The sequence below is a fragment of the Petromyzon marinus genome, chromosome 44, assembly GCF_048934315.1.
Source record: "Petromyzon marinus isolate PM22_M1 ecotype Great Lakes invasive population chromosome 44, UKy_Petmar_22M1.pri1.0, whole genome shotgun sequence".
NCBI classification, from domain to species: Eukaryota; Metazoa; Chordata; class Hyperoartia; order Petromyzontiformes; family Petromyzontidae; genus Petromyzon; species Petromyzon marinus.
This window is the reverse complement of record NC_133710.1, coordinates 6,268,741-6,296,546: the sequence shown is the minus strand read 5'-3', so window position 1 is coordinate 6,296,546 and position 27,806 is coordinate 6,268,741. Positions and strand designations below refer to the sequence as shown.

The 27,806-nt window shown below is 47.4% G+C and overlaps 2 protein-coding genes across 8 annotated transcripts in view; both read left to right on the top strand.

Annotated features, from left to right (window-relative positions):
* The window catches only part of NDC1 (NDC1 transmembrane nucleoporin), a 28,325-nt gene extending 10,721 nt beyond the window's left edge, over positions 1 to 17,604 (top strand). Inside the window, exons 8-18 of the mRNA XM_076073896.1 lie at positions 910 to 1,042; positions 2,507 to 2,599; positions 3,420 to 3,501; positions 4,383 to 4,541; positions 4,786 to 5,103; positions 5,983 to 6,077; positions 6,670 to 6,720; positions 7,165 to 7,228; positions 11,091 to 11,191; positions 12,963 to 13,123; positions 14,360 to 17,604. Coding sequence (XP_075930011.1) covers positions 910 to 1,042; positions 2,507 to 2,599; positions 3,420 to 3,501; positions 4,383 to 4,541; positions 4,786 to 5,103; positions 5,983 to 6,077; positions 6,670 to 6,720; positions 7,165 to 7,228; positions 11,091 to 11,191; positions 12,963 to 13,123; positions 14,360 to 14,423 — 1,321 coding nt within the window. The 3' untranslated portion in view covers positions 14,424 to 17,604. The remainder of the gene's footprint in view (positions 1 to 909; positions 1,043 to 2,506; positions 2,600 to 3,419; positions 3,502 to 4,382; positions 4,542 to 4,785; positions 5,104 to 5,982; positions 6,078 to 6,669; positions 6,721 to 7,164; positions 7,229 to 11,090; positions 11,192 to 12,962; positions 13,124 to 14,359) is intronic.
* Positions 17,605 to 18,865: 1,261 nt separating this feature from the next.
* LOC116951959 (transcription factor RFX3-like) overlaps positions 18,866 to 27,806 on the top strand; it is a 56,314-nt gene continuing 47,373 nt past the window's right edge. For 3 of the 7 annotated variants that reach the window (XM_032970883.2, XM_032970888.2, XM_032970881.2), the window contains exon 1: positions 19,475 to 27,672. In XM_032970883.2, coding sequence (XP_032826774.1) covers positions 27,605 to 27,672 — 68 coding nt within the window. In that variant the 5' untranslated portion in view covers positions 19,475 to 27,604. Of the gene's footprint in view, positions 19,180 to 19,200; positions 19,453 to 19,472; positions 27,673 to 27,806 lie in introns of those variants that run through there. The other 4 variants (XM_032970885.2, XM_032970886.2, XM_032970882.2 and 1 more) reach the window with 4 other exon arrangements.

The window sequence follows — 27,806 nt, the reverse complement described above, 5'->3', positions numbered from 1 at the left end:
GTGCATGAATGCCTGGGTAGATAACAGGGTAAGTACGTGAGTGAGCAAGTGAGAATGGCTGGGTGTATGAGAGGGTGATTGAGCAAGCGCGCAAGCCAGTGAGTAACTGACTTTGTAGAGGTGAGAAGTGAGTGGCTGGGTGAGTGATTGGCTGGGTGGGTGAGTGATCGATCAAGTTATTGAATTGTTGGTGGGGAGCCTGAGTGGATGATTGAGTGAGTGAGCAAACACAATTCCTGTGTGTGACGGGTGGTGAGTGAGTGACCGATTGAGTGAATGGAACCTGGATAAACTGGTGGCTGTGATGGGAATCAAACCACATGTCAAGCACCATGCTTCGAGCATGTGATAATTTTAATCTTGTGTGCTTGAGTACGCGCGCATGCATTTGTGCTTGTGAATGCGTATATGGGTGCGTAGTGGGCGTGCGTGTGTGGGTAGGTGTCGAATAAATGCTGCACTCGGGGAGTGGGCTGTGTGTATGTGGCACAGTCGGGGGCGCACAGGTGGTGCATCTGCCAGTCGTCTTAGTCAACCCATGGCACCTGGGTCTGTCCCGTGACCTCCTGCCAGCGGACATTCGACACTTCACGTGACCTTAAAGTGCACATACTGGAACAAGCGTCATGCCGGTTGTTGTTACGGAGCGGTAGCACAGTGTTGTGGTTCGCGTGCTGCACCACAAACCTGACAACCTAAGTTCGTTCCCCGCTCATGGTTAACATTAGTGGGGAATATCCGAACCTACACGGTGCGCCATGCAAACACGAGAACTGGGGAGACAAAGGCGGCCAGTGGTGTGGTTTCTGGCCACACCAGCCCTCGTGCACTATGCCGGCCTTCAAAGGTGCTCGCTAACAGCACTTTTGGCCCAGCGGTGTATGTAGGCTAATCTGTGTTTGTTGACAGTTCGGTGTCGAGGCTGGACTCTGTGAGCGGCTTGCTGGACGTGCCCCTGCTGTACGAGACGTGGCTGGCCGGGGCCTTCGTGCTGCTCACCTGGTACCTGTCCTGGGCCCTGCTGCGGATCTTCTCCACCGAGGTGAGAGCCCCTTTGCTCCCCTTGTCATCACGGATCCGTACACCTTTTGCTCCGCTGCTCGCCACCGAGGTGCCATGATCATGGAACTGCTTCTGGCAGGAGAAGACTCGACACGCAAAGCACGTAAGCTGTCATATTGTAGACGAACACCTTGTCTGTGTGCCCCGGGCTGCCCCGACACATTTGTGAGGACATGTGGAAAGTTCGAATGTGTTAACTTTTATAGAATGACAATTATCCTAATATATAAACACCCTGGTCTGTGATTCTGTCATTTTGTCATTCTGTGACTAACGTGGCATGGATTGGTTGAAGTGCGTCACGTGACCGGGACCAAGCAGCCAAACCAACGCTTGGCGGGGCTATAGAGGGGCGGGTGAAAGTCTGCATCGAACCAAACCCCCAGCAAGGCCATCTACTTAACGACGAGAGGAAATTCACACGAAATGTCGTTTTCAATTAAGTATTCCAGATGTAAAATGATATAAGCTTTTCGTGAAGTAATACAATTATCTAATTCAAAACATAATACAATTCAAAATATGTTTCATTTTAAAACTTCAAAACGGAGCATCGGGTGCTTGCGTGAATGTGTTGTTCGCGTGCAAATTTTTTCATGACATTCCTGGCCGAAGGCCGTAAATGTTTGTGAGGGGCGCCACAGGAGCCTCCGAACAACCCCTAGTTATTCAGAATGCTTTTTACTCAAGACAGCCTCACTGACCGTGAGTCTCATTACTTCTTTCAGGAGGGAGGCCTAATCACTTTTTGCAGTTGAGGGCGATGATCGCTATTCTGTTTCCAAATGACCAGATTTCGGAGTAATTTTTCAAATTCGGCAAATTTAGACCGTCAGTTGACGCCAGCGCACGTGACGTCACAATACATTTTTACATTTGCTGTGGAGCAGATGGCTTATGTTTTTTTTTTACAGTTAATACACAACCGCAGTATTAACCAGGGTGGCCTGCCGGCTTTGAGAACGCGAACCTCTGCAACGAGCGGCGATAGCGCCACAGCTCGACCATGTTTCAGCAGTGCGCGCGCGCGTGTCCTGAACTCGTCAAGATGCATAAACCATCGCCACACGAACTCCGGTCGTCCTCGCAGCGGCGTCTTTTGGCTGGCCATGGAACAAAGACGGTGGTGCAGCGCATCAACAACACTGGCCAAGATGACCTCTTGACCTTGACTAACCTCACTGCATCGCGTGCTTTCAGATGTGCTTCTGCGGCCGTTTGGAATGCTCTTCCGATATTAGGAAGGCAGTGGAGCTATGCACTTTTAAATAATCTAGATTGAAAACTCATTTCTTTTGAACTGCTTTTTGTGTTTAGTTTGCTGTCGTTCCCCCGCACCTCCGATTATCACGGCTGGCTACGTATGGTGCGAAATAAGTTCCAACATACATGCGTGCATACATCTGCACTTGTTATCCCCACCGTGCCTCCCCTGTGCCCACAGCCCCACGTCTTCTTTGTGGAAAGCAGCTTCCCAGAGGAGGCGGAGATGTGTCTGCCTGCCGTCCTGGCCTCCAACCCCCCGTCCATTGTGAAGGTGAACCGGCCCCGCCAATCTACAGCACTCTCGCCTGGGCCATACCAACCGGGAGGGACGGGGTGTGGGTGGGGGGGGGCGAGAAGAGGGTTGTGACACCATTCGTGATTGATGCACATTACACCGGGTTCTCAAGTGTAGTGAGTTTATGGTCTCAGCCAGGTGACCAACGACTGCACACACAAAAAAAACGATGGCATACATTTAGCGTCTGTGATTATTTTGGCTAAATTGCAGCTCGGAGAATTACTGATTATATTTTCGCTGTCAGGCGAAAAACATTACTCTCTGCTGCATGATGTGTGGGAAAGTGCCGCAAAACTACTGCGTGTGATCAGAGGCCAATCTCAAAAAGGTAACTCCTTGACATCCGCTGCCACGAAGGTTCGCAGTGCTTTGTGGGAGTTTCAAATGGATTCTTTGCCTCTTGACGTGACACCTAACGATGGCACAATTGGGATGAAATTGTGGATAAAAATTCAATGAAAATATGAATTGGATCAGGGTCTGTAGAGATGCTATATACATAATTTTAACACGTAGGCTTTCTCTCTGGCTGTCGCCTGACGAGGCTAGTTGTAATTACTGCCGAAACGTTGCACTCAAATTGTAAATGTTGTGGCTTTGCTCACCACATCAGTGTGCTGTACTAGTAATGAATTGGCATGTTCTGTTTACATTACAAACCTTACTAATTAATTGGCTGTGTCGGGTGGAGAAGGGTTTTAACGACACATTTATATATTTATACGATCTAACCCCAAAAAAAACCTGTATTATGGATGCTATATACATCTTAATAATTGTTGTTGTTTTACAGCATCTGGCTCTCCAGGACTTGTCCATTCTGGCCCAATATTCTCCCGGTCGACGTCAGCAGATATTCAGTCTGAGCCAGCCCGGTTAGTGTTTCACAGCACTTACCCTCACCACTCCCGCTGGTCATGGAAGCTGAGTGACTTGGTTAGCTCCTGGCGTTAGCGGGTGAGTGCGCGAGAAGAGATTAGTGAGTGACAAGAGGTGTGTGATAGCGAACGGTTGGCCCTGTAGGTAGGTAAGTGAGGAGATGGGAGGGTTCAAGTGTGATGCAGTGAGAGTGAATGAGTGAACAGTTGAATGAGTGATAAACCTAGTGAATGTGTGAGTGAGGGTGTTCACGTGTGATATGATTAATAGCTAAATGAGTGATTGTGTGGGTGAGCGAATGATCGACTGAATAGGTGAATAACTGAGCGAGAGAAAATACATTTGGGAGGTAGTTATTGAGTGAGCTTGTGTGGGTGAGAAGATTATTAACCAAGAGGGCGGTTGAATGAGCAGGTGAGAAGGTTCATGTGTGAATCGGTTGGTGAGTGATTGAATGGTCCCCCCGCGGTGGCGAGATGTGAACTACCTTGCCTGGTATACAAAAGGTCATGGGTTCGATCCCGACCCTGACGCCTGTATATTTGGAGTTTGCATATTCACCCTGTGGTCACGTGTATTTTTTTCCTAGTCCTCCGGTTTTTCCCTCCACATTTAGAAATATGCGTTTTGAGTATTTGGCTGCTTTAAATTTACACAAGGTAAGCCACTTCATTGAGCTACTGTTTATGTCCAGGTCACCTCTGAAAAAGAGATATATAGCTCAGTGGGCCTTACCTGGTAAAACTAAAATAGTTTAGTTTAGAATGGATTGGCGAAATGCAAAATTAATTAATGAGTGAGTGTGTGGGTGAGCAGATGATCAATCACCTGGGCAGGTCACATGACCCTCTTTTTCCCCAACCCGCGTGCGACGCAGGTGGTCGCCCACACACGTGGACGATGGTGAGCTCCACGTGCCTCTCCCTGCTCACCGAGCTCGCTCACCGTCTCGTCGCCCGCCAGGATCTGCCCACCAACCAGCTGTCCAAGGGCGGCCTCCCGGGCCCAGACGCTCCTGACCAAGCCTGCCTCCCCGGTACCCAATAACAACAAACAGCAACAACAATGCTCGCGTTTAAAATGGTGCTCCCGTAACGTAGCAAACGTCTTGGAGCGTTATCCCATACATACGGAAGAGATGGAATCCACCCTTTGCCGCGCAGCCTTCTCCTGGCGAGCCCAGGGTACAGCGAAGGTCTTTTTTTTTGTGCGATCGCAGCTTGTGATCGTTACCGGTGCCCTCCGCCCACCGACCTACCGACGGTTTCCTCCCACCGCAGGTTGCACACCGCTGCACATGCCGCACGCCGCCAGGATGCGCCCCCTGGTGCAGCCGCTGCCCCCGAGCGTCGCGGGGAGGCTCGGCCCTGCCCAGGCCCCCTCCACTCCGGCCGACCTGCGCCTCCCGCCAAGCCCGCCGTTCACGCCGGACTTGGGTGGCGCAGACATGGGAGCCGGTGGTGGCGTCGGTCAAGTAGGAGCGGTGATGGAGTTGCCGCTCAGGCCGCAGCTGGATCTGGGCTCGCCCTGGCACGGCGCGGTGCAGAGTCCCCACCTCATGCGCCGCGGTCCCCGGCTGTGGTCGTCCACGTCGCCCGGTGAGCAGTGGGCGTGGGACGAGCCGCGGTGCGACGGTTTGTGGTGGGGTGAGACGTTTGTGCGATGGTTCGCCGTGGTCGTGGTTTGATTCCGTTTAGGATGCCTCGTGACCATCATGTGACCATCCATTGATGGGACAGTTCTCAACGTTTGACGTTTCGTGATGTGACGAAACAAAACACTTCCTGAGAAATTCGACATATATCCTATTGTGTACATCATAAAACAAATATACTTGCTCATCTTGTTCAATAACCGTATCACGAGCCTTAAGAATAGAACTATGCATTAATGATGCACTTCTTTCGCACCATACATAGCTAACCGTATTAATTGGAGGTGCAGGGGAATGAGAACAAACTAACACCAAAAGCAGTTAGAAAGAAATGAGTTTTCAATATAGATGATGTACAAGTGGATAGCCCCAGTGGCTTCCTAACATCAAACGGAAGAGCATTCCAGACGGCGGTGGAAGCACATCTGAAAGCGCCCAATGCAGTGACCGTCTTTGTTCGATTGCTGGCTAAAAGCCGCTGCTACTGCGAGGATGACCGGAGTTCACACGTGATGGTTTATGCTCCTTGATGAGGTCAGGACACGTGCGCGCACACGGGCACTGCTAGAGCATGGCCCCAACAGTATGTAGCCAACCGTGTTAACCGGAAGTACGAATGGATGCGAATGGATGGATGTATCCTCGCGCCAATTGACGCATGGTGGATTAACTTTTTTTCTTCCCCCCCACCATCAGGGATGGCCTTCATCAAGGGATCATTCGCGATGGCTGATGATGAAGGTGGGGACGAAGTCACGTGAATGCAGTGTTGCTCATGTGCTGCGCTGTCCGCCCCCTGGCCCGTGCTGTTTCACGCTTTTAGTGTCGTCTCTGTTGGCGACGCCGCCGCTGCCGTCTCAGTCGCCGCCCCAGCAGAACACCGCAGCTCCTGATTGGCTGGGACAAAAGTGGGATCAGGTGACCATTGTGTGATTACTTAACGCGTCGTTGTCTTGGTTTTGAAATTAAAATGTCGCCCGTAATTACAATTGCTCTCATCTTTTAGCTCAACCTCTCGTGTCTGTCCGATATAATTGGGGAGCTTCATTCATGGGAAAAGCGACTTTAAAGCAGGGGTGAGGAACCTTTTCCCTACTCGGGGCCGAACAGGGCCACACGTTGACTCATGCTCTTCGGTCACCGCAGTTGCTGCAAGAGGCCCTTGCAGCGACAGAAGCACAACTTTGCTGCCCAAGTTCCAAAATATTCCCCCTCTTGAACCTTTTCAGTGTGGCCAAGATGCTCACAACGATGAATGTAAATGTATGTATGTATGTTGTGCGAAAGAAGTGCATAAATGTATCACATCCCATTACAGTGCAACTCATTATTTTCCCAGTAATCCCAACACGAGATATTGCGCGTGCCAGATGATTGGTAAACACAAACGGCTGCAAAGTGGCTAATCGCAAGAACTCTAGTTTGCAAAACACAATGAGTGAACAACCACCGTTTTTTTTACTGACAGTTTCTGCTGATAATATTTTTTTACCGTTTTTGCTTTTGTCAGGTCAAGAACTACGGCAGCAAAGTTTGGCCAGTGTCATATTTCGTGCACAAGGTAAGGTTTCTTAGAGGATCATTGTTGGCAATCTGGCGACCCTGCACTGAGCTGCTGGCATGCCTCCGACGCGAGTTTGAAGCTTCCTTAACGTGCGCTTGGACTGGAATGTCACGGTCAGCGTCCGTCGTGGTTCTTCGGCAGAACGTCGACGCAACGGACGTCGTACGTGTCCAGCCCATTGCCAATCCGCCAAAAACCGGCCAAATCCATCATAGGGCTGCCCAAGACCTGCTTACGTAATCCGGCGCACAAAACAAAAATCGCACAGTAATGCATTCTGCCCGGACAGCCTAACCCGTTGGCTCTCGTTCCGCTAATTAAATACTTCCGAAGACAACTGCATGTTGGAAAGTGTTACAGGAAGCGTTGCACAATATCTCGGCGTGTGCGCGGGGTTCCTAACGCCTCGTTTGTTTTTGTTCTCCGCTTTTCGTGCGTCAGCTGCCGGAGTCGTCGAGCCAAGCGCTGTTTGCCGACTGCCAGGCACACATTTGGGCGCTGGAGGGTACGAAACCAGCCCGCCCCCCCATCCCCCTGCGTCGTTCCTCCACCACACTCCCCTACACCACCCCCCCCCCCAGCTCGCAATACTCACCGGGCACACACGCAATCGCCTGGCGCGTATTTTTTTTCTCTTGTTTGCAATCATCTAAACGCAGTTGCGTCGTGTGGCAGATCGTTCATGCTGCACGCAAGTCTGCGTACAGCCCCTTTGTCCGTCCGCCGCTGGTCCACTTCGTCGGGGTTGTTTAGACTGTCTCCCCACGGCGGTTAGCGAAGGTTCACGAAGTCGTGCAGCGTAAGATGTGGGAGCATAGAAGTCGAGTGCAACGGTCGATTTTGCCACACCGCCCTCTGCTGCTCACCACGTAGCTCCGCAGCCTGTAAAACAGACTCGAGGCTGTTTTATGGTTGTATTTATTTTTGATGAATTTTGAATAACTGAGTGGCAGCCAAAGAGAGGGAACATGCCCAAAAGGACCTCCGCTGTGGAGATGGAACAGTGACATCGGCTTGTGTGCAGGTTCTGGATGGATTGTCGCATCGTGGAACCGCACGGTACTGCAACAGCTTAGGAACGCCTTCATCCAGCAGTGGGTTGGTCATGGCTGATGATAATCATGGCTAGTCGATGAGGTAGAAACTGAGGGAGATGCCGCGTTTAATGCACTATGGGTTATTTGTACCACCGTTGGTGGCCGAGCCGAGAGCATCTGCACGTTGCACGCAACACCTTGGTTTAATAACGAGGCAGTTGAATCCTGGGATGGAACCCAAGATTTTGGCGTTGTTGGCCGAATACTCCGACACGGCCATTTTGATCCCCCTTGGGAGACTCTGAGCCACATTTGGTGCGTTTCGAAGCACCGAGCCCAATCGCGCGTGGGTGGTTGGGAGGGCGTTACTGTAATACATATGCGCACATCTAGGCAGGGGGTACAAAGGTGAAACCACAACAGCAACATGGGTGGAGCGGTGGCGCAGAATCTCGCGCGCTGCTATGAACCCGGCAACCCGAGTTCGAATCCCAGCCACGGAAAACAATGGTGGCAAAATGATAACCAGAACCGGTCCTGAGGAAACTCTTCACCTACCCACACTTACCAGCGTGGTGAAGTATGGTCAATAAAGTCCCCATGACAGACACGGCGATGGCGAGGACTTTATCCGTCACTGGATTGCCAAATGGCCTGTACGTTATATATTATTGTGAAGAACAACATCCTTGTACACATCCTTCATGCGTGTGTCGCTCGAGCGTGTTTTAGAGCATTCGGCTGCTTAGAAATGTCCACGTGATAAGCCGCCACTTCGTTGGGCTATCATTTGTGAGATTCATCTTCCACGAAGCTGCTCGTGATCCACCCTAAATCGCATCCACTGCACAAACCATGGCCGTAGGTGCGGATACCTGATGATGCAGAAATGGAAAATTTTCAACTCTCCAGTACTGTGTGACTGGCCATCCAGAACAAGACCGTACAACGTATAACGGCGCAATGCCCCAATCAACAAATACGAAGGAGGCATCACAGAGATGACACTCTCTGCTGCTCCTGACGCGGTTGTCTGGTTTGACCACCTGAATGCAGTTGTTGCTCTGCATCTACATCAGCAGCCATACGGAATAAGAATGTATCTTCTGAAAAATAGCAATATAGTTGAGTGGGCCTTGCCTGGTAAAATAAAATTGAAAGTTTTCGGTTAGTTTTAATAGTGTGCGTCGGTGGAAGTAACTAATACGGATAAGATTTGAGATGGTTATTCTGTGAGTGCAGACGCTGCTGTGGTGTAACGGTTAGCACGCTGGACTTGCAAGTCGCACAGATGGCCGGTTCGAATCCATCTCCAAGCGCTGCAGTTGAAACGATGGTGCAAGTGTCTTAAATTCTTCCCCCGACCCCCTCAGATCTCTCCACCTATCAAGTATAATCAGGTACCACCACAGTTCGTGGATCAGCAGGTTACGTGTGGTATGTACGTATGTACGTTGAACTTCTTTCACACCGTACATAGCCAACTGTGCTCATCAGAGGTGTGGGGGGGGAGGTGGACAACAAGCGAAACATGAAAACGAGTTATAAAGAAACGAGTTTTTAATATTGATTTAAAATAACGTCATTTGCCTCCAAATATCGGAAGGAAGAGTGTTCCAGACGGCCGCAGGGGTGCATTTGAAAGTGCGCGATGCAGCGACCGTCTTTGTTCGATGGCTAGCCAGAAGCTCTTGGCTGCTGCGAGGATGACCGGAGTTTGTGTGATGGACTATACTCCTTGATGAGAAAATTCTCCTTGACGTGGTGGAGTAAAGTGTGAGCGCACCCACCTCTTCCAAGATGTCTGGTCAATGTCAATAATTAGGCCAAACGCCCTCTCGAGAGGGTCTTTCGAGAGTTCCTTCTAATGGTGGTTCTTCGCCCAGCAGTGGCGTGAGCGAGCAAACGCAGGGCTGCACCTTTGACTTTTATGCCGTGACTAAAACCTGCTCTGACTTCACGTGTTGTCTCGGGAAACAAGTGGTACGTTGTAATCACTGCTAAAGCTCGTGAAAAAACGAACCGAAGCCTGGAAATTAATAATGCGCATTGTAGTTGGCTTTTCAAATGAATGACGGCACGAACCAGAGGAGTGTTTTCTTTGGCAGTCAACGCTGCCAACAATGGCACATTGTCTCAACAGTTTTGCCGTACAGTGTGTGTTGTGCCGTGCAGCGCCGCACACAAGTAGATGGATTCCTGTATGATGTGGAGCCGTGCGTGGCTCGCGCTCCGCGTTACGGTCTCGGCCACCTGGGTTCGATTCCCTGCCATGGATAACCATCAAGTTTTAATTTTCAAGTGCGGCCTCTCTCCGTGTCTGGCGAGCCGAAAATGATTTTCGCACCTTGGTTACAACATCAAGTGTACTACTGACTGGCTCAGTCACGTGTCACCTAATCTAGTCTGCTAGGGACCTAGAAAAGATTTCCGCACTCGTTGCACCACATCCATCTTCTTTGGTTCTTTCGGTAAGGTCACGTAGAATGAGAATAAAATAACACAAAATTCTCACGACGATGCACCACATCCAGTTTACCCCCTCGCTATTCCTGCGGCTAGTAGTCATGCGCCACCTACGTTTAGGGCCTTTATATTAATCTTTTAGTTTTTGTTGTTGTGCTCAAGCACCACCACGGATCTCCCTTGGGAATAGCAGGGCAACTAGCTAAAGGGGATCGTCATCCGTGTGACAAATAAAATAATCTTAAACCCATATTGGTCTGTCAGCGATCTGGAAAATATTCAGTGATAAATTAAACTCTGGATAATATCAATGGCAGATCCTGGACTCTTTTAGGTTGCATCAGCCTTACACGAGTACCTGCTGCTATGTGTAAACATCAGAACTGGAGAGACAAGGTGGCCAGGCACATCACCTGACCGTATGTGGTGAGCGGCCTTCATAGGTGCTCGTTAAGAACTCTTGGCTACAAGAGAGATCTGTCATTGTTTGTGTGTATATATGTGTGTGTATGTTTAGTGGGGAGCGGTGGTGTAGCGCTTAGGGCGCTGCGCGATGAATCCGGCGACTCGAGTTCAATTCCCGCTCATGGCCAACACCAGTGACAGTTATCTGAACCGGTCCTGGGCTTCCCCTAGGTCGACTCGGCCTCAAATGAGTACCTGGTGCGGTGTGTAACCATTGCCACGAGGGAGACAAAGGCGGCCAGGTGTGGTATTGGCCACCCATCCCCTCTTGTGCCGTGCCGGCTTTCATAGGTGCTCACAAACAGCACTTGCCCCAACAATCTGTTTAGGCTATATGGGTGACCTTTGTATATTAGTGTGTGTGTGTGCGTATATGTGTCTGTGTGTTTGACGATGAAGCTCTCTCACATCTGGTGGCTGCATCGATCACCGAGGACAGGTTTGGGGTGGTGCAGACGCGACTCTCGGAGATCCTGAATGCCATGCTGGCCCTGCAAGATGTGAGTCACACCCCACAATTCATCCATTGAAGCCAATCCCTGTCAGTGAATCGCATTTCACCAGTACGTCAATGGCATGTGTGACATCACCACGTCACCCCCCCCCCCCCCCCATACTCGCTCCCTTGGCCCCCAATGCAATGCCGGATGGACTTGACGATCACTTTAGCACGTTAGCTTTCGTGACCTATATTATTCATAATACAGTTAAAACCTTGGATTGCGAGTAACTTGCTCTGCGAGTGTTTTGCAAGACGAGCGAAAATTTGTAATAAATTTAACTTGATAAACGAGCGAGGTCTTGCAATACGAGTAGTACGTATACGCTTTTGTCTGCCAAGCGTCACGTGATCACAACTGAGCCGATGGTTCTTCTCTCTCTCTCGCTGCGGGATTGTGGGTAATCGTTTCTCATGCTCGGTCTCAGTCGGCGTGCCTCACTCGTATAGTCAACATCCGTGCGAGCGTATACTGTTTACTATAGTGTTGTGACCACGTGTGTGTGCGTAAAGCATTTTTTTTATTTTGTGTCCAAGTGTAGTGACTGTTCTTTAGTAACTGTACTGCAACAATGGCCCCCATGAATAAGGCTGTAGCAGTGCGAGCGATTAATCTGTTTAACGACAATGCAATGTCACATTTCCGCGAAGTCCTCAAAAGGAGGCAAAAGCAAGTGTCATTGGATAGGTTCCTTGTTAAAGTCGCACAAAAAGACAGATTCCAGTGAGCCAACAGATAGCAGTGGTTCCGTTAGTGACAGTGAAAGTCGTCCTACACAATAACCCTCCTCTCTCTCGTCTCTCTCACACCAGCCACGATTAAATTTAATTAATAAATTGTATTACTTTATATTAAATTTAAATAATACAAATGTAAAAAGGTATTTTGTATTAATCATTTTTATATGAATATTTTTGGGTTGTGGAACGAATCATCTGAGTTTCCATTATTTCTTATGGGGAAATTCGCTTTGATATACGAGTGCTTTGGATTACAAACACGTTTCCGGAACGAATTATGCTCGCAATCCAAGGTTTTACTGTACATGTTTTTCGGTTAGATCGCGTAAATATAAATGTGTAGTTAAAGCTGCCACCACCCGACACAGCCATTTAGCAAGGTTTGTCACATAAAACATGTAAATTCGTTACTAGTACAGCACACTGGTGTGTTGGAGAATAAACCCACAACATTTACATTTCACAATCACTATTGCGGTCTTCAAGATCCTCCATGGACTTGGCAATTTCTACCACTCCCCTCTCAACTTAATCTACTCCGATCCACGTGCTCGCCTACCTCTCCCTCATCTCATTATATTCCTCTACACTCTCCCACCTCTCCCCTGTCATCTCACTCTACTCCCCTGTTTCAGTACAACATCTTGAGAATTTTGTCTTCTTTATATTTATTCGCTGGTGAGCAGGTCATGTGACGACACGTACCCACCAATCGCAGCCACTGGAATTCAGAACTTGACATTACCGCCCCTCCCTCATCCCAGCAATCTGCCACCGCCCTTGGCAAATACCTGCCGTGCCTACGTTGCCGAAAGCTGGCACTGCTAGGGCCCTCGCCAGTGTTGGCCATCACCTTCCTTTCCACATCTTTGTAGCCCCGTGCCAAGGGGTCCCTCCAGTCCATGGGCCTCTGTGCAGTTGCACCGCCTGCGCACACTCGAAAGCTGCGCGAGAAACTTTAGAAGCCGGATCCTCCGTTCTGCCCGTGACCTAACCTCTCGTGTCCTGACCCCTCCCCCCCCCGCCCGCAGGCCGTTGACCGCCATTTCAAGCTGCCGCAAGCGCCGAACCGCCCGGCACGACAGGCGCACAGCCTGGTGGACTCGTCGCACAAGAACCTGCGCTTCGCTCTGCGCGCCGCTCTCAAGACGGCGGTCTACCGCGTCGCGTCCACCTTCGGCGAGCACCTCAAGTGAGACCAACAACTTGGTGTGCCCTCCTGTGTGGCACTCATCGTCATCATCATTAGCCATGATCTATCCACCAATAACTTGGTGTGTGCCCTCTTGTGTAGCTATTCATTATTATTATCATCATCAGCCATGATCTATCCACTGCTGGATGCAGGCCTCCCCAAGGCCTTACCATCTCTCACAGGCCTGTGATCTTATCTTATTTTAATTTATATCGCGCCTTGAGCAAGGCGCTGAACAAAGAAGTAACTATTTGTACAGCAGAAGTGTGATGAGATGAGGCGAGTTGACAAGAAGGATGTTCGTACATGAGTATGATGATGCGTGAAATAAACGATGATGACAGTGGTTAATGACGACCGAGTGTGATGAATGGGCAGGGATGTTGGTCAAGGGGATGACGGTGTTGATGATGGGGAAGGGAGGGGGAAGAGGCGTTTGGGTAAGCTTGGGGAAAGTTAGTGAGTTTTAAGTAAAGAGCAAAAAATGGACAGAGAAATGTATTCATAATATAGGTTTTTTTGAGTGAGATCACGTAAGTAAATACTAATGGATATTGGTCGCGAAAGCCTACGTGTTAAACAGTGGCACTTATTGTTTGATATGTGTGGACAGTTTTCCCGCACCTCCGATTAGCACTGTTGGCTACGTATGGTGCGAAAGAAGTTCAACATACATACAATGCGGCAGTCCATCTAGCTCCTGCACACGAACTGATTTGATGGCTCCGTCTCCTGTTGTGGATGTTCTCTCGAGCGTGTTCGCCACTTCTGGCTGCCACTCCATCGTCCTTCACCATCGCCAGCCGCCATCCTTTTTCGTGACGCGTCCCACCCATGCCCCCTTACCTTTCTTGACGGACAGTACGACGTCTCTGACTTGCGTTGGCACTCTTAATTCATCTCTTGCCCTTCTATCTCATGTAATTTCAAGCACACGTCTTCTCCATGCTTTGCACACTTTTAAGATTTTGTTTTCTATTTCCTTCGGCAATATCCATGTTTTTGATCAAAGTAATCGACGGTAACATATATCCATGTATGTTGACCTTCTTTTGCACCGTACATAGCCAACCGAACTGCGCTCATCGGAGGTGTGGAATAAAAAAACAAATGTAGGATAAGAAAAACGTCCTGCTTTGTGCACATCGCTACTTTGCTTTTCATCATTAATTTCAGTTTCCCAAAAGCACTCCAACCTGCTCCTGTTTCCACCTCTGTTCCCTCCCTTTGCAGCTCCGTGCAGGTGGCTCCCGAGTATCGGCGAAGGCTACAGATGTTTCTGGACTACAAGGAGTAAGGTGCCTCTGTGCATCCCACATTGAGGCGTTGGACCGGCTGTACGGATAGAGATTTTTTGACGATGGTGGAGGTCACTAACGATGAATATATCACCCCTTCCTGCCCTCCACCCCCCCCACCATGTCTCACTCACCGACCCCCCCTCCCACTCTGCCGCCCACCCCTCAGAGTGTTGGTCACAGCCAGCAGCTCGAACTGGGCTATTGAATTATTTAAGTCAGTGATTACTCTACCGATTGTTGTTTCAATTTATCCAGCTAATCAGAAAGCACAAAAATAATTGGTGGGGAAAACACAGTCTCGCCTCTGTGCCCGTGATGTGTGGGACTTGGTGATGACCGGTGGGTATCACCAACCCTGTCACGCTGGCCGTGGATTGTGGGGTTTCTCGCCTTCAGAAAAGAAAGCTGTTGGGGGGTAAGCTGCCATTTTTAAAGGAGCCTTGGGTAATCGACCACGAAAAAAAAGTAGTTGATTAAAATGTTTTCGTCGATTGAGAGCCGTTTGATTGACGAATCCGTCCCAAGCCGCCCCCGCGCCAGCAGCTCGCTTGCTGCTGTGCACCACCGCGCCACCTCCTGGTGTGGATCAATGTCACCGCCACAGGGCCTTCTCTGAGCCTCACCCACTCGCAGGTGTTGCTTGTTGAGGTACGATTCTCCTGCTGTTCCTACGAAGTCTGGAACTGGCTTCCCCTAGCGATCGGTGCTGTCAACTCCCCCACTTCTCTTCATGTCCAGACCTTATCTGCCCATGACTTACTGCCAGTGTCTCAAATAAATATGCCCACGTTCTGTACAGTATCTCGAGATGCGGTTGTATTTAGAATGCACCCATGTATTGCATAAGCGTGTCTATAACTCTATATAGTTATTTGTATGACTTTACGTAAGTACAGGTTCAAGACCTTTTCTTTTATTTACCTGTGGCTGAACGCCTCTACATAATACATGTCTCTATATGGCGTCTTCCAACGCGCTCACATATAGAAGCATTTAAAGCCACATTGCGTTATGCTGTAATGGTCAGGATAAGTTTTGGCCTGTGTGTTGTACATCAACCCTACCCATTCTTTGGTAGGGTTGATGTAGAGTTAAGCTTGTATGGTTCAGGTTGGTAGTGTCCGTAGGTCTGTACTTGATTACTAGGCTTGTGATGATTTTGAGAATAAAATATAATTTCATCATGACTCTCACATCTAATTCTGCGCGCAGGAATAGAATATGTAAGATTTATGCAAGTTCTAACTAGATGAATGGAGTGAATTCGTTCAAAACGCATTATTTACAGACAATGCTCGATAATCTGGCCAGATTTATGTGGATTGTACATTAATCATGCTTATACTCACCTTTGTATGCATGGTGGTTTAATTAGTGCGAATGAAGTTCAACATCCATCCATACATGCATAGTAGCTGCTCCTCACTCATTGGGGGTCAGCGTCTCAGTGCCTGAGTGACTGCCAACATGTCAGTCCGTACACTGATAATAAAAACAATTAACATTCTACATTTTATGTCTTACTCCCCCCCCCGCCACAACCTTTCTACATTGGTAAGCAATATAACATGCTTTCACAGCCTAATTTACACGCATCTTGTGCTATCCGCGGTTTTTGTATTATATGGGGCCACCCATTCTGGCCGACAACCCCGGATATTCGAGAGTTGACTGTAGAATAAATGAGACCGACGATGCAACGTTGACAAGTAAAAGGAAATTATTCTCGAATTGAATTGTGACCCCCACGTCGTTATAATTCATATCATAGATACGAATCGTCGCCTGCCGACTGTTAACAGCACATTCAGATTTCAAGTATTATTTCTAAACGTGTGGATCCTGTTTGTCGAGTGAGCATGCTTCCAAACCACTCGTCTGACCTCCAAAAGCCAAGCAGCGTTCAGCCTTGATAGTGCTTGAATGGGTGACCACAGGACGTGTTATAGGCTGCAAGGGTCATGTGGTGGGCAGCAGAGGGCAGTGGCAGAAAAATTAATTGTGCCTTACAGTTGCTGGCGTTACTGTGCGTTCCCATCTGTTGATGGCCCTTAATTTATCCAGGCATGGGCCAATTGAGATTCAACATCTCTTTTGCAATTAGGGCTCTTGGTAACTGTAGCAACCTAGCAGTAGTTGCCTTATTATTTTGGGTTTAATGTAAAACTTGTGTCTTTGGCTGCAACACAGGAATAACATGTCTACTCTTTGTAAAGTTGATGTCACAGGTTTGTGTGAAATCTCCTTGACAACGAGTGATGGTGCAAAAAGTTAACAAATGTCTGCGTAAATGTACATATTTTTTGACTTGTCAGATTTTTATAAGCTTTGCAGGGTCCCACCGTGCGATGCCATTTTTGGGTGTCGTACATCCTCCAATGTCCATCTAACGAGAGATGGACACGAGATGGACACGAGATGGACAGCGGGAACGGTCATTCGTAGAGAAAGATTGAGGGTTCTGCAATACCGAACTTGTGACAGTAACAGAGCTCATTGGCCACTTGCATAAAACACTTAAGTCACGGGTGGCTAACCTTTGATTTACCGAGGGCTGTTCGAACTTTCAAATCCCTTTCGTGAGTAACCACACATTAGTCGATACTGAAGTTAGATTATGCGAGGGCTGTGTACATTTAATGTCCTTGGAAATACTTGAGAGGCAAGAGGTCACGTCGCCAAACATTATGAACAGCGCTGGCAGGAGCTTGATAACGTTTTGCCTTGGACACCCACTTCGTTGTCGTGAAGGTGTTTGCAGTGATGGTTAAACAATGTGTTTTTTTGCACGTTTTGAATCTCAAGGTTTCGTTGGTCCAACGTTCCATTTTTTTTTTTTTACTGGGACGTGGTCACGGGCGGTATGAAAAATGTTTCATCTCGACAACAGGCCCATACTTCCCCCTCCAAATCATTACTTTGATTGACATCTTTAACTGGTTTAGTAGCTAAACTGAGAGGGGAATTGCACTTACTGTGTTTTATGCATGAGGCCACAATGTTTGATGGACTTTCAAAATGAATAAGCGTGGGACTTTATATTCACGTGTTTCACGAGGAAACATTTGTATTAAATGTATTTCTGTTTATTGTTGGTCGGTTTTCAATGCCAATATTGTTTCATTTTAACTCTTTACTCCCACTTTGACTAATAAACATTGCTATAATGACCATTGATTGAAATGTAGTTTGTTTTCATTGTACTGTTGCGATTAACATTCGTAAAGATGTGTTTTGTATCGTGCTGATGAGGGGAGTGGTGGCGCATTGGTTAGCACACTGCGCTGTGAAAAATGGACCCAGGTTCGATTCCATGTCACGGAAAATACATGTGGCGAGTAATATTTGAACCGGTCCTTAATCAATCCTCATTGACCAATTTGGAAAAGTTTATGGACCAACAACCCCCATGACAACCAAGTTGTGAGGAAGACGACTATCTAAAAGTGATAAGCTGCTCAAAGGAAAAAACTTGACTTCGTCAACAAATAACGTATGAACCGTAATGTGTATTGTACTTACTTACTGAAGCGTCGTTTTAATAACTTTATGAATTCAATCCCTACTTTTAAAAAAAAACTTCAACGTATGGCATATTATATTCTTGGTCCTTTCGGTAAAGTCACGTTGAAGGGAAACAAAGTTTCTAAAGTTGTAAAATTTGGCTAAGTTAAATAAGGTTAGAATAAACCGTGTAGAAATGTCACTTAGTTGGACAACCGTTTATTGCATTAATTTAAATGGAATGTTAAATGTGTTTTCAATCGTAAACGAATTCGACAAATTATCTAGTTGTGATGCTGCTGCTGTTCGCAGTGGCGTACAATTAACAACTCAACACACTCGTCGTCAACGACACAGCTTTAAAAATATATAATAGGCGACGTTTCGGGCAACGCCCCGTATTTCAAGGCAATATTCTTGTGTGGAATTTTTTTTCCTCTCCTCGAAGGGGTTGCCTCGTGCGCGCCCACGCCGCCCTTTTCCCGCCAAGTGTCACCTCCCCCCAGCCCCGCCCCTTCCCCCCCCCGCCAGCCCCGCCCCTCACCACCTCTCGGGGTTCCCCCTCCCACCGCACCGCACGCGCCACCCTTCTAGGGCACTTAACGATTCATCGAATACATAAATATAATTGATTCCTCACGATCCGTGCGTCGAATCGCGCGTGCAAGCGGCGACGTGCAGCGTTTAAAAATAAGCCCATATCACTATTGTCGTGCCGCTGTAATATAACTTACAGTCCGTTGAAGGGATACATTATTTTTTTTGTTTGCACGTAAATTTAAACGCGTTCAACATTTTCTGCGTATCGATTCCGTCCGTCTTAAAGGATTTGTTCGCGGGCGCGCGGAGTCGATTACGAAAGGAATTGCTTACGTCGCCAGCCCTAACCCGGCCCCCCCCCCTCACCACGCCCCCCTCACCACCCCCCCCACTCCCCCTCCCTTTCGCCACGCATCACTTCCACTCACGTCGCGCAACGCATCCGCCGCGCCGAAATAATCCCGACGCCCCGCCGCCGACAAAACGACGACGGGGCGGCCCGGCGAGCCGGGCGACCGCGACGTTCGACGCCCGCTGACCTCGCGGGATTATTCGACGCGTTCGGATTGAGGCGACGGGCGCGGGCGGTTCTGGCGAGTGCCCGCGCAAGGGTAGTGAGGAGGCGCGCTTATAGCAACTGTTGCCTGGAGGAGGGCTCCATAGCCACCGTAGTCGTGGAGACTGCGTAACCAAGCCGTCACATCCCAGGTGATTTTTTTTAAAACCGCGGCGGTTTTGCTGTGGGGGTTTTTTTTCTCTCTCTTCCCCGCTTTGCTTTAATTTTTGTATTCAACAATTCTCTCTCTCTCTGTCTCTGTCTCTCTCGTTCATTTTTCTCGTCGTGGGGTGGTGGGAGGAGGCGCCGCGGCGGCGGCGGCGGTGGCGGCGGCGGCAGCGTCGGTCGGTCGAGCGAGCGGCGTGAAACGATAGAAATGAAACGTCAAGTTGCGTGCTGTCGCCGCGAATCGGAACGACGCGATGGTGGGTGGAGGAGGAGGAGGACGGAGGAGGAGGCCGCAACGGCGGCGGCCTCCTCCTCCTCCGTTGTTCGGTGCAAAATGGCGGTGGGCGCTGCGGGGTTGAGGAGGGCGCTCGGCTCGGCGCTTGGAAATGGGGGGAAAAAAAAGCAAAGCGATTCGGTCCCCGCCGTTTCTTGCTAGGAGGGGATTTATTTTTTTCTTCAGTTAGATTTGTTCGTCGGTCGACGTGAGGGCGCGAACGTCGAATGCTGACGAAGCCGAGGCGCTGGCTCGGCGATGGAGGGGGGGTTGGGGTGGGGGTGTTTTTGTTGTGTTGGGTTGTTGTGTTGTCGCGCGCGGTGGGTTGTTTGATGGTGTGGTTGGACGATGGTGGTCGCTGGTGGTTGTTGGGGGGGCCTCCCACAACACCACCACCACCCCCCCTCCGTGTGTTGTTGTTGCGACGAGGGGCAAGGTGGCCGCGACTAGGCCGCGGGCGTCGACGCGTTACGTAGCGACCTCGCCGCCTGCCTACGACGCGATTAATCGTTAACTATTATCGTCTTTGCGTCTGCGAGTGATGTAAACAGCGAGTATTTATTGTTTCGGTGATGACGCCCCGTTGGTTTATGGCGGGCTTCCCCACGGCCAAGTTTTGGAAATTCCACGTTACCATGGCGGAAGCTGGGTCGCGCGATTGCTGTAAACTTCGTAAAGTGGTGCTCGTTCTTGCGATCCCCATCCCCGAAGGATGATGATGGTGATGATGATGTTAGTCGACCCTCGGGGCCCGTGTTGTGATTGCGCGTTGACCAGAGACGACACTTGGTCGTGTTAATGAACTCGTAGCCGGATACCCCTTGATTTCTGTCGGCTGTAGTGTCACTCTCCACGCGAGGCGAATTACTCGGTTCACAGATGTTGGCGGTATATTTGTAAATGTCTTAACGCTAGACTTAAAACGATGTGTTATAACTTTATGCTGCCCTCCGTATACCTCTATAAGTGAAACCAATCAACCCGCGTGCAATAATTTTAGTTTTAAGTTACAAGCGTAGATGTGAGTAGGTTTGTGCCAAATGTCATTGTGCGTCCGTCACTCAGTCACAATAGTCCGTATGTTAGACTATCCTGCCGCAATGATTATTACTAGCTGATTAATTAGGCATGGGCTCCGTTACTATGGTCCTGTTGACAGTGTTAATTTACTAAGATTATACTGAGACAACAACTATGATAGGTGGAATTTAAAAAAACCGAACGGATTCGCTTGGTAATGTTTTCAAAACTTGTTTCTACCTTCACACGGTGCGTTTGTGCAAGCGCCTTCGCGTTGAAAATGCCGCTAATAATTAAATGAGTCGGGTGTTTACGTCTCGTCTGTAAGAGGTTTAAGTTCTGACTGCGTTTCGAAAGCAAGAGTGAAACGCTGTGATGCACCTGTTTGATTTAAAGGTGTGAGACGCGCAAGCGGACTGTGCGTGTGCGGGCGGTACTGGCACGTCCGGGTTTAGCTTTGAGACGTTTGCTGTCAAACGAATGTCGTTTGCATTTAATGTTTAATTGCAGCGTTCTTGCCGTGATAGGATGCGAAGTTTTTAACTGTTGCCTGCTATTATTTTGAGTCACGGAGTCCTGCTACGTGCTGTCTTGGCGACTGGATAAGTTGCACCGCTTTAAGATTAAGAGATGGGGAGAGAAACCAAAAGCACTGTACAGTTCAGCCCTTTAATTAATCCACTGCTGGATAAAGGCTTCCCCGCGCCGTGTCGATCAGCGGAGTTTGTGGGTCCATATTCCACGACGCTAGCCAGTGTGGCATCTTGAAGGGGTTGTTTGGAGCAGGACCTCAAGAGATATCCCTTGCCACTCATTGCTACGATGAGCCGTGGCAGGGAATCGAACTCGGCTCACAGGATTCATCGCGCGCTAACAATTGCGTCGCGACCCCTCCTTCAAAATGTAACTCGTCCAAAGCCATCCCAACAATGCGTGGCACTGCTGAAACAAGTTCTTGAGACGTCTTCTCCTTCGTCGTCGTCGTAGTATTATTTCTCGAGTAAATAAATGACTTGTAATCACTTGGTGCTTTGTTGCCGCTATGCGTTTTTCGTGCCCGCCGCAAGCACCTGTTGAATGAGAGAGACAAACGCGGCGGGGACACCTGATCGCCCTCCTGAAGCCGACAGACTTGGGGGGGGGGGGGGGGGTTGGTGGTGCCGCCTACCCCCCCGTCGTATTGTCCGCCGGTTACGCGGTCATCCCCTCCGTCCTTTTTGACGGCTGTGAATTTGAGCTCCCCTCGCTTTTAAGCGTTGTGCACAAACACGACTGTTTATCATCTGTCGATTGCCCTTTGCTTAAGCGGGTGAAGATGCATTACATCTCTTGCGCAAAGTCGAATATATGGCAGGATTTGGTTGACTGTGGTAATAAATGGCGTGTAAGTGCATCGTGTGTTAATATCTTTAGCTTTCTTAATTGGCTTTGTGTTTTTAATGTTTTTGGTACTTTTTGAAATGTAAAAGCACTTATGAAAGGCACGTGGTTTTATTACTTTTGTACCATGTCGGCATATAGGAGTATGCGATGCGCTAATAAACCTGTATGAAAATAGAACTGACTTTGGTGCTAATATGCTTATTGTATAGATGTTATAGGGTTTAGATCGCGTAAGTTAGCAACACACATTCGGTTTAATCTCTTTTGCATTCAAGCCCCCTTCGTCCACGCGCTTTCCTGTATTGTTCTCGCAGTTATCCCCCCCTTTGTAGAGGCGCATTGCCTTTTTGGGCCCTTCCCCCCTCACCTGCCCAAATAAAGGACTGGCATCTAAAATAAAGTGCGAGTGATTTGTGCAGAGCACACGTGTGCAGTAACATGCAGCACTCGAGACGCGAGCAGTGATTGCACCTCAAATACAATAGCAGTTCCATTCATTTTACCCAGGGAAACATCACTGAGTCATAAGCCTCATTTTCAGTGTGGTTCTGCATCCCAATGCGTCCCAGTGCAGAACCCCGCATCCCAATGCGTGTTTTCCATGTGTACCCAGAGAAAACCCTCCGTTATCCTCTCCAAATACTCAAAAGTTCCGCACAGATTCAAGATAATCCTTTGTAAAGTACTCCCATATTATGGAGTAATGCTTATTTTACAAATCTCCCCTACGAGATACTAATAATCGTTAACCTTTTAGACTGCCATTTGATGATTTAAGTTTTTAAATCTTGTTTTCTTCTCAGCATGTCGCATATCGTTTACATACACATGCTAGAAAATACATAATGGTGAATATATACACATCCCCATTAATAGGGTATTCTTTAAAGTGTATATAACACTTCCTTACAGGCTTACACTGTAATAATTATACCATATTATGCAGCAATGCCAAACATCACACGCTGATGAGTGGCCGCTGGAAATGGTGATACCCGTTTTGTTTAATATTGCATGAGGTGCGTCTGAATAATATATGCGCTTATAATTTCAAGACCAGGAGCACTAGTGCACACTGCCAGGTGTTGTGCTCGTAAATTAAGAGGAGGTGGGGGGGGTGGTTAGTTTTGTAAATCTCAATTGAGAGGCGAGCAATATACTTCGAGGAGTATGTCCAACAAGTGGCATTAAAATACCGCAACGCCGTATTTGCGTTCAAAGCCTGAGTGTGGGGAGGTAATTTAGAATTTAAAAAAATCTCCCTCCCAAGGTGATTGGTGGCACATAATAGCACTTGCTTCTTATGCATGCGTTGCGCGGACCGAGCATCAGCCCCTCTGGCACAGTGTGAAGAAGAGCGGCGGCGAGTTGCTGGAGAGACCAAGATGTGAGTGGGCCTAGCAGCAGAAATGCTATGGGGGGGGGGGGTGTGCGGCTGAGTGTGGGATGGCACCATTCCTTTTTGTTTACGGGTGTTGCCATGGAGACACACCCCCCCAGTGCTGCCGTGGGAACAGAAATCCAAACAGGGAAATTATTAACACAGGGCCCCAACCACGTGATTCGCGCACTGGATGCTTCCAGCGCCTGGTTGCCGTTTCCTAGCAACCATTGTGTTACTCGACAATTAATTTCGAATTGTCAAGTTGCCGTTGTTAAGTGTGCGAGTCGTCGCTGTGTCTGTGAGGCGTTTTAATTTGTCGAATTATTAAAGCTGAAGAATTATACTGTTAATCTTTTGGGTTTTTTTTAAATTTCAGGAATTACATTTTTCGGCTGTCTCTGTATCATAGCAGGGCGAGTCTTCTTTCAGCGACTTTGCATGTCACAAGCATGAGGTTTAAGTGAATACAGCTGCTCCATTGTTTTTAAGCTATAGAAAGTTGGTTGCTAGGCAGCGGTTGCCTAGCGAGCATTTAATTGGCAAATCCCCCCTCTTGCACTTGGAATTGGAAAGTAATAGAATGGAGGCTTGACCAAAAGCCAAGCTTTTATACAAAAGCCGCAGCTGGAAACACTCGGCAACAAGCCTCTGTGTATGCCGATTGTGCTCCTTTCTTCTCATTTAATTAGCTAGCGCGGCACTCGTCGCATTAAATCTCTGCAGTGGAACGGGGCCCGGGTTTCCTTCAATGAAGAAACTAATTTGAAGCGTTATCATAATGTCCGCGGAATTTTTCTTAAAAGCCACGGGTCCAATCAAAAAAGTGAGGCGTAATGCGGTTGGCCTCTGGCAAACTTTTGTTTGAGGCATTACGGCGACCTGCGGCGGGCTTCAGAGGCGGTCACGCCGTCCTTGCGACACAAGAAGCTACATTTGTGTTTTTCGATTAATAGAACGTGGATTACTTGCATATTTTGAGCGGCTGATATTACCCAATGGTTTTTGCCACCGAATGCATGCCATCAGTGGATGTGTTGATTTTACACAGTATGCTGTTATAATTATTGCCATATTTTAGACGTGTACCATATTAATAAGCAAATGGTATGGCATAATGCAAAATTAGCTTTGCTTTTTAAAGTCATACCTATATATACAATTTTGATTTAAAGCTTTTGTGACTTCAGGGATTCACATTCTTTACCGAAAGAACCAAGACTATGAATCCCTTCTACGTGACTTTACCGAAAGAACCAAAAATATATATACAATGTTAACTGCCAATATTTTGTTTTATTTCAAGGAATTATATGAGTTAGTAATTACATTGTGATGATTTATGAAATGACAATATGGCCATGTGATGTCTTCTGGTTTATTCAGTAATAAAATATTACCAGGATTATGAATGTTTTTTTGCTCTACCCTGAATACCATCTACTTTAGCTCATATTTAGGTTCTAACAAGGTAAATTAGCTGTTGCATAACATGCATTACATTAAGAGCCAGCTCTCCTTTTTGATGGTATTATTAGGCCTTATGTGTATACTCAATGCAAAGAAATGTAATTTTCTTTTGCACATTTTTTTGCTCAACATTATTTCCACAATGCATACATATGGGACTTATTTAGGTCTAAACAGATTTTTGCACATACAGCCCTTGTCAGTCCGCTCCTGGATGACTGTCCTCCCTGCTGTAATTAATTTTACACCATGCTGGTAACGGGGGTTATTTGACCATTCTTCACCACACAAGTCAGTGCAAGTTTTTTGAAGTTCTGGAGCATAGTTGCACTGCCTTGTCCTGACAACATAACCAGACAACAGCCTGTTTCAGAAATGATAGTGATCCATCCCAAGCAGTATTTCCCGGCTCAACCCTACAAACCTTTCGAAATTTGATGATGATTTTGTCATAAGCCATGTACAATTATCATTGCATTAAATAGTGTTACTTGCATACGGCTTTTTAAGTGTAACTATTCCCTCCACAAGTTAATCTGAAGTGAGACGTGTGATTCACACACTTGGTATTTATGGTGAAAAAACAATATTTACGAGTTTAAATGAATGTGTACCGAATTTATTTTCATCTACTAATGATGCACCTTAAAAGCATGTAAATTACATGATTTGTCACTTGACATTTCACTAGCAGAATGTGCTGAATAGAAAAAATAATGGCACATCTGCACTGTCAAGAGTTGACTTGTCCTGAATCTATCACGAACACTGTTGTTTGTGGTTTCTCTGGGCCCCTTGAAATATGTAATGAGTCTTGTTAATAGATAAAAAAAATTATAAACGTGGAACTGTACCCACAGTAATGCATACATTTGTTTGGCCACTTTTTTATAACCAGCTAAAAAAACAGCAGATGCATGACAAAAAAATCTAAACATTGTGCTTATGCCAAGCCAGTTTTTTTTTATTTGTAGCATCCAAATGTCCATTTCGTTACATCGCTAAATAGTGCTTGGAAAATCTATGATGAATGTTGCAGATTGCACAAGTGCATGGAATGGTTTATCTGTCGTTCCACACCGCACTCAAAGGAGACAAAAGGAAGACGCCTCTTCAAACGGGGTGGGGGGTGGGCTTACATTTTTCTCGAGAAATTTAGCAAGAACAATGCAGTATAAAGCCTGAATAGAACTCTTGGCTGTTTGGTATTTATACTGATTAGCACAGATTAGGTAAATTGGCTTCCAGGAGCAGCGCGGCTCAGCGAGTCGTGTTAAATCCTGTTTAAAATGCCATCTGCTGTAATTAATTTTCATAATGCTGTGGTGTGATTTTGGTTCACCATGGCTTAAGCTTTCTTGGTAAAAGCATCTACGTCCATTTGTTGTGCTCTAGATGAGATGTGCGTGTGGGTTGGGAGTAGCTGCTGCTTAATGTGCCGTACCATCCCATATTAAACCCAGTGAAACCTTAATGGCACAATACAATGCATATTGGTGAACTAATAGGCTGTATGTGAATGGGGAGAGACATGATTTGTAGGGTTTTTTTTATTTTAGCAGGTAAGGCCTACTGGGCTTAATCTCTTTTTCAGAAGCGACCTGATCACAAACTATAGCTCTACTGAGTGGCTTATCACGTGGAAATTTATAGCAAGCAAATACTATAAAGTAATGTTTCTAAGTGTAGAGGGAATAACCGGACGACACGGAGAAAAATCCACGCGACCACGGGGGGAGAACATGCAAACTCTAAATATACAGGTGTTAGGGTCGGGATCGAACCCATGGCCTCCTGTATACCAGGCCAGGTAGTTCACATATCGCCACCGTGGCGAGTTGAACAGGTCAGGGAAATAAGTAAAACTCTGCTGTAGTAAAGTAATATTTTGCAAAGTGAAAAATCAGAAGACAGTGTCCACAGCCAAGGAAATTGAGTTACAGACATTTAGAGCAGTATTGGGAGAAGGGGTCGGCTCCCATTGAGTGATTGTTGTTTATAAAAAGCCTTAATTTGTTGGGAACAGTGAGCAAATAGCTATGGTTTACTTGATATAATTGGCATAAAAATATGGCAATTAACACATGTTGAATATCATTATCCGTAATACCAATTGTCTTACTGTCATGCATTTGTGAATCTCAGTTGTATGATAATAATGTGTATGAATCCGGGAAAGCATTGGAGTTACGTGTAATATATTTTGTTAATATGAATATAAAACCTTATGGAATGGCAGTATGTACCTGCACAACAGAATAATTGTGCGTGATGCCACATTGCTTACAATATTCAAATTCTAACATCTGGTATTTTGTCCTAAGCACAAGGCACGGACATTCGTGCAATTTTATACATTTTTAGTACATTTCTTAGACTTGACACACGCAAATCTAAATAATGAACACCATTAATGTGTTATCAATACGCTACACAGCTAACTGAATTATTAAACAACGCTTTGTAAGTAAATTTAGTTAAATGTTGTGCTGGTTAACGCTCTCAAAAGGCTCCCCCCTTGTAGCGGCGTAAACGCCGCCCTTGGTAAAAGCCACACAAAATTCCCAGGTGAGAGGGGTGGTGTTTTTTTTCCGTGACGAGCTTTCGACAGGGCTGCCACACACCGCCTTACGGGATCACTCGCAAAAAAAAACGAGAGAGAGGCAGCGGGCGCGGACAGCCTCTCAGCCACTTACCCACAATCCCCAGGGGGCCTATCTAGCAGGCGGTAATTACGGCGCTGCCGTCTGCACAGAATTTGTGGTTCTTAATTTCACCGCAGATGTAGAGGCACGAAGAGCGGGCACCTGGCTCGCGTTTTTATTTTTTATTTTAAAAAAAGCACATCTTTAAACGATATCGCTGCCCGCGACGTCGCGCCATGGAACTTGATAAGTGCGATTACGCTGACGGCGACGGAGCTGAATACAACCCTTTCCCCCGGCATCCGTGAGTCCTTATTCCAGTATTGCCGGTTTGCGCCTATTGGTTAGGCCGCTTGGCTCTGTGTGCACGGAATGGCTTTGTTACCGTTAAGGTTGCCATGGGGTCCTGGCGTTACCATGGCTACAACCTACAACACG